This window comes from Thalassophryne amazonica, chromosome 17, assembly GCF_902500255.1.
Source record: "Thalassophryne amazonica chromosome 17, fThaAma1.1, whole genome shotgun sequence".
NCBI classification, from domain to species: Eukaryota; Metazoa; Chordata; class Actinopteri; order Batrachoidiformes; family Batrachoididae; genus Thalassophryne; species Thalassophryne amazonica.
In genome coordinates, this window is record NC_047119.1 from 53,688,033 (window position 1) to 53,697,897 (window position 9,865).

General features: G+C 42.3%; 1 protein-coding gene across 6 annotated transcripts in view; it reads left to right on the forward strand.

Moving 5' to 3' along the window:
- ank1b (ankyrin 1, erythrocytic b) overlaps nt 1–9,865 on the forward strand; it is a 208,679-nt gene that overhangs the window by 157,852 nt on the left and 40,962 nt on the right. For all 6 annotated transcript variants that reach the window (XM_034192685.1, XM_034192680.1, XM_034192683.1 and 3 more), the window contains 5 exons: nt 2,781–2,844; nt 3,079–3,191; nt 4,869–5,093; nt 6,223–6,377; nt 6,521–6,732. In XM_034192685.1, coding sequence (XP_034048576.1) covers nt 2,781–2,844; nt 3,079–3,191; nt 4,869–5,093; nt 6,223–6,377; nt 6,521–6,732 — 769 coding nt within the window. The remainder of the gene's footprint in view (nt 1–2,780; nt 2,845–3,078; nt 3,192–4,868; nt 5,094–6,222; nt 6,378–6,520; nt 6,733–9,865) is intronic.

Sequence of the window (9,865 nt, forward strand, 5' to 3'; positions counted from 1 at the left end):
ACTTCGCACAGCCATTGAAGAGGAGTGGACCAACATTCCACAGGCCACAATCGACAACCTGATCAACTCTATGTGAAGGAGATGTGTTGTACTGCATGAGGCAAATGGTGGTCACACCAGATACTGACTGGTATCCCCCCCAATAAAACAAAACTGCACTTTTCAGAGTGGCCTTTTATTGTGGGCAGTCTAAGGCACACCTGTGCACTAATCATGGTGTCTAATCAGCATCTTGATATGGCACACCTGTGAGGTGGGATGGATTATCTCAGCAAAAGAGAAGTGCTCACTATCACAGATTTACACTGGTTTGTGAACAATATTTGAGGGAAATGGTGATATTGTGTATGTGGAAAAAATTTTAGATCTTTGAGTTCATCTCATACAAAATGGGAGCAAAACCAAAAGTGTTGTGTTTATATTTTTGTTGAGTGTATGTCTGCCTGATACTGGCCTGGTACAACCCCCACACATACTTTCTTCGTTCCTTCCTTCTTGTCTGTTCGAAATATCCACACACACACACACACACACACACACACACACACACACACACACACACACACACACACACACACACACACACACACACACACACACACGTACGTTGTCTTGACGTATGACAGAAATGTGAAAAATGGGAGCATGCCTTTCCCAAGGTCCTAGAGGCCTGAGAATCAAACTCATTCTGACTCATGCTTACAGGAATATGTCCATCTGTTGCAATTTTGGCTGGGGCTATATTTTGGTCAAAGCTGATTTTTATGCTACATATGAGGACACTGTCAGGTTTATGTGACTTAAGAGTACAATAACACTACACTGATAGTGTATGAAAAGTGTGTTAAGTTTTAAAAGTGGCCACTAGGCGGTGAAAAGATGTGCAAAAAAGACTAGAATGCTTTGGAGTGGTTGAAAAAATGAGGACGTGGAAAATATCCTCGTTTTTCCCAGTGTCCTGATTAGGGATGGGTATCGAGAACCGGTTCCTTTCGGGTATCGTTAAGAAATGATTCGATCCACCGTCATCAATAAGCTTTGTGCTTAACGGTTCTGTTATCGGTCCTTCAGAGTGGCCGTTGTTTTGGCGGGTGTTTGTCAGGAAAATGATCATTTCTCTACATTGATTACAGACCCTGCAGCGGGTCCTTAATCAACTTTTCTGCAGCGCGGCTTTGCTTTGAACCTTGAACCAATCGAAGCGTGGTTCGCAGATTGAAGCAATGCTTCGGTCGATTGCTTCGTTTATTTCTTTCTTTCGCTTAATTTTCCCCCGCTAAAACCCTAAAGAGCATACGTCTGTGAGTATTATTTACCTTTTCTATGTTAAACCGACCTGTTATGGTCTTCTGAAACAGTTGATAGATGTATTTTATAACTTAAAAACGGGAGCGATGCTAACGCGTTAGCATATCTATGGCATTTTCAATGTTAAAAGTTAGCAATTGCAGCCGTCATCACGTTCGGGTGCATTTGTTTTCAAATTGTAATATTCCTTAAATTTATTTTTGCTTATATATTAATAATGTAATGATTATTACATACAATTTTAGATAAAGAGACAAAAAGAACCTGAACAGAAACACAACAGAAAATATATAATATCTACTAACAAATAAATAAATACATACAGAAATAAGTGTTTCCTGTGAACACCTAGTGACTCTTACACCTCCATTTCATTCCTGTCTTAAGTTTAATGACAGTTTGTTTCAGTCAAACCATATTTTCAGTTTGTTAATTTCTTCAGTTATTTCCTCCAGAACTTTCTGCCAAACTAGAAAACTGCTGCATCCTAGTAAGAACAGAATACTACTGGAATTAATCCGAATAAGGAAAGTTGTATTTTTTTTTCCTCACCTAAATGGATTCAGCACTCACTCCAGTTTATTGTCTGGAATAGTCCCAGATTGCATTTCAGAGCTTCTAGAATTCAAACATTTTCGTGCAGGTGGTGTTGGGGGGTAATTTTGGGTTTCATCTTTTTTTGTTATTCACCACTTTCATCCCTGAATATGAGTTGTGATTCACTTTTGTGCGGATTAAAGTTACTAACTGGGACTCCTGTCTCGTTGCGAGAAAGAAACGAGAATCATCCTCCCTTTCTGTTCACACAGCTCCAAACGTTGCGCGGCTCTCTGACATGTCAAGATAGAACGATAGAATTCAGTCTGAATTAATAACTTCAAAGTGAAACACAGTTTTGTTTATTTTTATTTATGTCCAGAGATCAAGGATACAGTGACTAATTTCATATTTATTTACTTTAAGACTCAAGGAAATATATAGAAAACCTGTAAAGCCTACTTTTAGTACAAAATTCACGAGGTATCGATAAGGAAATCGATAAGGAATCTGATCAATAAGCAGAATCGATAATGGCATCGATATCGATAAAACCTTATCAATATCCATCCCTAGTCCTGATTTTGAAGGTGTGTTATCTTAAAAATGTCCTGAATTGTCATGATAAAAAGTGCGTGTATACACACACACACACACACACACACACACACACACACACACACACACACACACACACACACAGAGTCCCACGTCTTTCCACACACCTGGCGATCACTATGCTTATTAGGTTTTCATGTTACTTTAAATACTCACTCGTAGGAATGCTTGCGGGATTATTACATTGTTTACATCTCATTGTGTCGTCTCTGTGTTTTTTCTTATCCTGCTAATTATTTTTCAGATCCTTATTGCCTTGATGCTGCTACATTGGCATTAGCTCATGTTTTAATACTTTATGACTTTATTTCCCGTAGGCCGTATTCTCCTGCCATTCCCAGAATCCCTTGTGTGTCCCCAGAGACCGTTCTATTGGATCAGGTATGATTAAACTGGTCACATTTTCAAAGTAGATTTTATTTATTTTGCTCAAATTAAATGCAGTTACATAATACTATGACTATGACATATACAAAAGCAAAAACTGTTCCGAAAGGTTTGTTTTTTGTTGTTGCTGTTTGTTTGTTTGTTTGTTTTTACGATTTTCTATTTTCTGGTTTCTTTAGTTTTTCTTCTTACTGATTCTCAGTTTTTGACTCACTTTGATTTCCTCAGCACACTCCGGTCCCTCTGCCAAAGGAATATGATGAAGACTCTCTAATCCCGAGCAGTCCAGCTACAGAGACTTCGGATAATGTCAGCCCTGTAGCCAGCCCCATTCACACAGGGTCTGCACTTTATTCTTCAATTTTTTATCTTATGTCTTGCAGTCTTACTGTTTTGTCAATCCTCAACTTGTTAGTCTTTGATGGTGCTTATAAAACCTGTAAAATACAGTGCTTTTTTTCCTGATTTGTAAAGACAAACCAGTTTTTAATGGAACGGTTCAGCCCCTTGAGCCTTACATTTTGTGAAATAGTTGACCCATGACATCCACAGAAAGCGTGAACCAGCCCAAGAAATTTATCAATATTGTGGCTCAAGTTAGTTCATGATAACTGTAGCAAGGTGAAATTAAGATCGAAATATGATCCTTCTAGCTTAGCTCAAGGGAGTTCCTCTTTGGTTGACCTAGGAGGACATTGTTCGCTGGAGCAAGTAGTCTGGTGTTCAAAACTTACTCGAAGTCACAAAAAAGTTTGCTTGGTTATAAATTGCCAAGATGTGGTAGTTGACCAAATGATCGCAGCCACGCATGCACCGCTCATCGACGTGCTGATCAGTATCATTTCTGAACATGTTTTTGCTACATGCAGCTCTTCTCCTCGACGTTAGGGTTGTCTCAGTCTTGGTACAGATCTTCTCACTGTAGCTCAAACTGTGCTTACAGTACATTTTATGAACATCAGCATTTTCCACAGTATAAGTTGTGTTTTTGTTTTGTTTTTTCACTAGCTAGTGGACGTTCTGCAGCTTGTACTCTTGTGCAACTTATTTGTTCATGATTAATAATAATAATCATTTATATAAAGTATATTTTTTCTAGGAAACAAACGAGTAAAGAAAATAAGCTCCAGCAATAAAAGAATAAATGGCAATAATAAAAGGGCACTACAGCAATGCACAAACTTCCCAAATTAAAGAGCTGAAAAAAAAAATTATGACAATAATCAAGTGGACTAACATTTTATTGCACTGTGGGCCAGCAGTCCATGTCCATCTGATGATTTCTTTTGCATAAACTGCATCAAAAAACATCCAATAAGTTGCCCATCACACATTTATTTGTCCATCTTGCTTATGTTTGGAATTTAAAAGTCCTTATGTGAAGTAACAGCACATGCTGTGGTGTGTACATGTGCTACACTAAGTTCTGGTCTGTTGTTAACCCCCCCTACATACTAGTACTGCATACTACTGATAATACAGTAAACAAAAATGGGTTGCAAAAGTGTGGTCCAGACATACAAGAGTACTTCAAAAAAAGTCCCACAAAAGTATCTGGCGGCTCAAGATGTGACTTTCTTCCATAAAGAGATAGTGAAGCCTGAAGCCTGAGACTATGTTGAAAAACAATGTAAGAACTCTTTCGGCTGGGACATTTTCTGGGTAAAAAGTGTATTGCTTTCATGCCTTCTTTTCATGTCCAACTTAGCACTCTCACTGGCCACTCCAGATGGCCAGACCTCCCCTAACATACTGGCAGTATGAACTGAGAAGCCCACACAGAGAACTAATCCTTCCATTATGAATCCTGCTCAAAGCTTAAACCAACAGAGAATATGTTAATTCACACCAAGAATAAATAATCTGAGTGCCACTTTTACCCAGAGTCATTAAACTAAACGCTCCAGGTCAGTGTTATTTGCCATTAAGTACTTTTCAATCACAGTGACATAGAGATAGATGATGACCGATGACCTGAACCTTGTGACTGAGTCTCTGTATCGCTCTGTGATTCTCAGCTTCCTGGTGAGTTTCATGGTGGACGCTCGCGGTGGCTCGATGCGAGGCAGCAGACATCATGGCCTCAGAGTCATCATCCCTCCTCAGACCTGTGCCGCACCAACACGCATCACCTGTCGCCTGGTCAAGCCCCAGAAACTGACCACGCCTCCTCCGCTGGTGGAAGGGGAGGGGCTTGCTAGCCGCATCATCTCTTTGGGGCCGTCCAGTATGCAGTTCCTTGGGTGAGTTGGCCACTAGACAGAAAACCTACAGTGACATTTTTCTAAATTAACAAGCAACAATCATCTCTGTAGGACTCTGCGATTAGCAACAAGGCTTCATAAACGGCGTGCTAACAGAAGTACCTGCCTGAAGAAGGCCAAACATGACCCACTGTACTAGCATTCCTATAAAATAATAAATGCAAATTATTATGTTAACAAATGGCAGCATGGCCCAAAAGAGGAGGTTCACTGATCCTTATTTATATTTATTAGAATCCAAAATTTAAAAGCTGAATATGTAGTAGTTTTTACAGAGTTACTGATGGATGTTCTGCAGTGTCCCAGTTCAGGGGCCACGTTCTTTGAAGGCTGCATGCGTCATAATGGCACAACCCAACTGTCTGGATTCAAAGTCTCCTTGGAATGTGGTCAAAGAAAGCATGCATCTTTCCTCCGAAAATGAAGGCTACGACAGGTGTATCCACACCATCTCAAGAGTCACTGTGCAATTTTATTATTTTTTTCAAGTCAAAACAGTTGGTAAATTAAAAACCAGGGCAATTCTGTGCTCAATATTTACATATTATAAATAAGTAATGTTTATAGCTAAAGTATAAATAAGTATTGAAAGAATGATTAATAATCTATTGGTTACACCTAAGGAAGTTAGCTTGTCACATGCAGTTGTCAAGGTTGCTAGGCATCAGGGGGTAGGGGCGGAGTAAGATAATGACGTCAACGCAAAATGCTCCGTGAACTAGACGGTCTCATTTCAGAATGGTTTGTTTGGCCTCTGCAGTCTCTTAAGTCCAGATCTTCGTAGAAAGCAGCCTTCGAAGGATGCAGCCTCTGAATTGAAATAGTCACTGGCCCACTCCATTACTATGCCCATGCTTTCCCTGGTAATAGCAGAGAAACTGTGAGATTGACTTTATTCCAACAAAATGTTTGATAGTTGTAACACCAGATGAAAGAAAGTCTGAGAATAGTAGCAGACTTTGTCAAGCTGATGCCTCACTTTTACAATATGCCTGTGTCTCAGGAGATCCCTGCTGTTAGGTGATGTTTGCAGCCCTGTGCACTGTGTGATGAGCAAATATAGAAAGCTGAGAGATGACTGTAATGCAGGTGTTTGTTTCTTCCGCAGGCCGGTAATCGTGGAAATACCTCATTTTGCTTCACTGGGCCGAGGGGACAGAGAACTTGTGGTCCTCCGCAGCGAAAACGGCTCCATCTGGAAGGAACATCGCAATCGCTATGGTGATGAAGTGCTGGAAACTATTCTGAATGGCATGGATGAAGGTCAGTGTAACGGATGTCTCACAGACATGAATAAATGTTCTATTTGACGCATAACCTTTGTGTTTCATTCTTCCTGATTCACCTTTTTGCATTTCCACACTTTTTTCTTGTCGTTTCCTCCTTGTCATCTTCACCCCCTGCAGACCTGGAGAGTCAAGACGAGCTGGAGAAGAAGAGAATCCGCCGGATTATCTCCACTGACTTTCCCCTCTATTTTGCTGTGGTCTCACGTATTCAGCAGGAAAGCGATCTGATTGGTCCAGAAGGTGGCCGGCTGATGAGCAAGCTCGTACCTCACGTCGAGGCCATCTTCCCCGAGACGGCCGTCACCAAAAGAGTGAGATTGGGACTGCAGGTGAGAAGAAGAAGAAGGCGTGGGTTAAAAGTGCAAAGATGACAAAGTAGGATATTTTGCAGATTCAGAGGATATTTGTTTTTAAGTTTGATGTGTTCTGTGTGTATTTTACTTCAATAATGGGGACAGTATGGGCTGTTTTGCAGATTATGGCGGACAGATGTTTAAATTGTTCACCAGATGACTTTCAGCCTGTCACTCAGTGGTGTGTGCCAACGTTGTGACCTGTGGCGTTTCTGTCTGTGCTGCACTGTGTATTTAAGTTGACAGATTGAGTTTGCTGAAGCTGATGACTTGGGTGTGTTACAGAGTCTGAGTATGTAAGAACTATATGTGGTAGGACTTGGACTCACTGAAGCTGGTTATTGTCTTTAATTAATGGGACTTGTTGCAGCAAATCTACAACATCTTATGATCTGTAACTCAACGGTAGTTTGTCACGGAAATTTTGCTCTGGATCCTTGGGTACCGCTGGAATGACTTTGTATCAATTGAGCAGTTACGTAGGGAGACCAAAGGTGGAGTCACACTGTGATGGATTGAGTAAACTGATTAGAACATATTTTAAAAATGTGTCTGTCTGGTGGCAAAAATTGCCTAATCCTTTGGTCTCTGATGGATTTGGAACTCTGATGGAATGAGTAGACAACCACTGAATGCAGGTGTACGTCACTTCCAGATAAACAGAAGACGAACAGATAACGCATAGATAAGACTAACATCTACTGGACATCTACTAGGCAAGCTAACAAACAAGTACAGGATAAAATGGTAAACAATCCTGCAACCTCTCCTGTAGGCTCTCCATCTGATGTCCACTCAAAGTTTTGAGCACGCACAAAACTTTCCAAAGAACTCACTGGACTTCAGCTGACATGGAACACATTTAATGAATAAAAAAAGGGGTTTGTACAGGACACAAACAGATATCTATATTTGATTTCTGTTGCTCCTACGTGTCCTCAGTCCATCACAGTGTGACAGCTGCTTAATATGCAGAGTATCATTTTGTGTCGGAGTGTCAGCTTCAGCATTTTGGCTTCATGGTCCTTTTCTCTGTGCTTCATCCAGCACATAGGTGCCTGAGAGTTGAGTACTCCACTGCATTATATGTTGTAATATCTTGCAAACTGTAAAAGCAACCAACCAGTGACTAAATCATACACCCTGGTGCAATCCTACATATTTAGACTTTGAATTTGATCAGCAAAATTAGCTCCTTTTGTTTGTATATTTGGACAAGAAATTGATCCCCTACCTGACACCCAATGAATAAAAATACCTCAAATCACAGAGAAATCGGTCTACAAATACCTGAGCATTGAAACCTGTGCAGACCCTTATGAGCACTCACCTCTTGGTAGCTCAAGGGGATAGGAGTTGGGCTACCAGTATGGAGTCCTGGGTTTGATTCCCATTCATGGTACCTGTTTGTAACCCTGAACAAGATACCTCTGCTTTGTCCCAGTCTCAGCTGTAAGAGATAAGCACCAGGGACTCTAGGAGTATGTTCTATGTTTTAGACTAGAGTGTAGGGTACATTGAAATCTCTTTGGGAGAATTCAGCTAAAAACTAACATGTGATAGATGTGCAAGTGTGACACACTTTTGATTGCTGTGTTGTTTCACAGCCACCAGTGGTGGGCACAGCTAACCAAAGAGTTAGCTTCGATAACAGCTAATCAGCTAACTGAAATGTTATCTTTTATAAAGCTAAACCGATAAACCACCCAAAAATTTATCGGAAGCTACAGCTGACCAATAACTTTACTACGTATTTTACTCCACTGCAGTAAAAGGAGCCTGACCACCAGGTTGCCACAAAAAAAGTCATTATTCCTTAACCGCATACAGCAGTTCCGCCGTGAGGCAGAAGTCTTGGAAAATAAATCAGTTTTGACTTATGGTTTTGATTTATAAGTCAAATTATTCTGGATAGAATAACTACATTAATGTCAATTCTGTCATTTGTATAAAGTTAAAATATAACACATATATCCATCCATCCATTTTCTTCCGCTTTATCCGGAGTCGGGTCACGGGGGCAGCAGCTCAAGCAAAGCCGCCCAGACCTCCCGACCCACACACACCTCCTCCGGGGGAACCCCAAGGCATTCCCAAGCCAGCCGAGAGATGTAGTCCCTCCAGCGTGTCCTGGGTCTTCCCCGGGGCCTTCTCCCAGTGGGACGTGCCCGGAACACCTCTCCAGCGAGGCGTCCAGGGGGCATCCGGAAAAGATGCCCGAGCCACCTCAACTGACTCCTTTCGACGTGGAGGAGCAGCGGCTCGACTCCGAGCTCCTCCCAAGTGACCGAGCTCCTCACCCTATTTCTAAGGGAACGCCCAGCCACCCTGCGGAGGAAGCCGCTTGTACTCGCGATCTCGTTCTTTCGGTCATAAGCCAAATCTCATGACCATAGGTGAGGATCGGAACGTAGATCGATCGGTAAATCGAGAGCTTTGCCCCCCTACTCAGCTCTCTCTTCACCACAGCGACCGCATCACTGCAGATGCTGCACCGATCCGTCTATCGATCTCACGCTCCATCCGTCCCTCACTCGTGAACAAGACCCCGAGATACTTAAACTCCTCCACTTGAGGCAAGGACACTCCACCGACCTGAAGAGGGCAAAGCAGCTTTTTCCAGTCGAGAACCATGGCCTCGGATTTGGAGGTGCTGATTTTCATCCCGAACGCTTCACACTCGGCTGCAAACCACTCCAGTGCACGCTGAAGGTCCTGATCTGACGAAGCCAACAGAACCACATCGTCCGCAAACAGCAGAGACGAGATTCTGTGGTTCCCAAACCAGACCCCCTCTACACCCTGGCTGCGCCTAGAAATTCTGTCCATAAAAATAATGAACAGAACCGGTGACAAAGGGCAGCCCTGGCGGAGGCCAACGTGCACTGGAAACAGGTTTGACTTACTACCGGCAATGCGAACCAAGCTCCTGCTGCGGTCGTACAGGGACCGGATAGCCCTTAGCAAAGGACCCCAGACCCCGTACTCCCGTAGCACTCCCCACAGGGTGCGCCGAGGGACACGGTCAAATGCCTTCTCCAGATCCACAAAACACATGTGGACTGGTTGGGAAAACTCCCATGAACCCTCGAGCACCCGATGGAGCGTG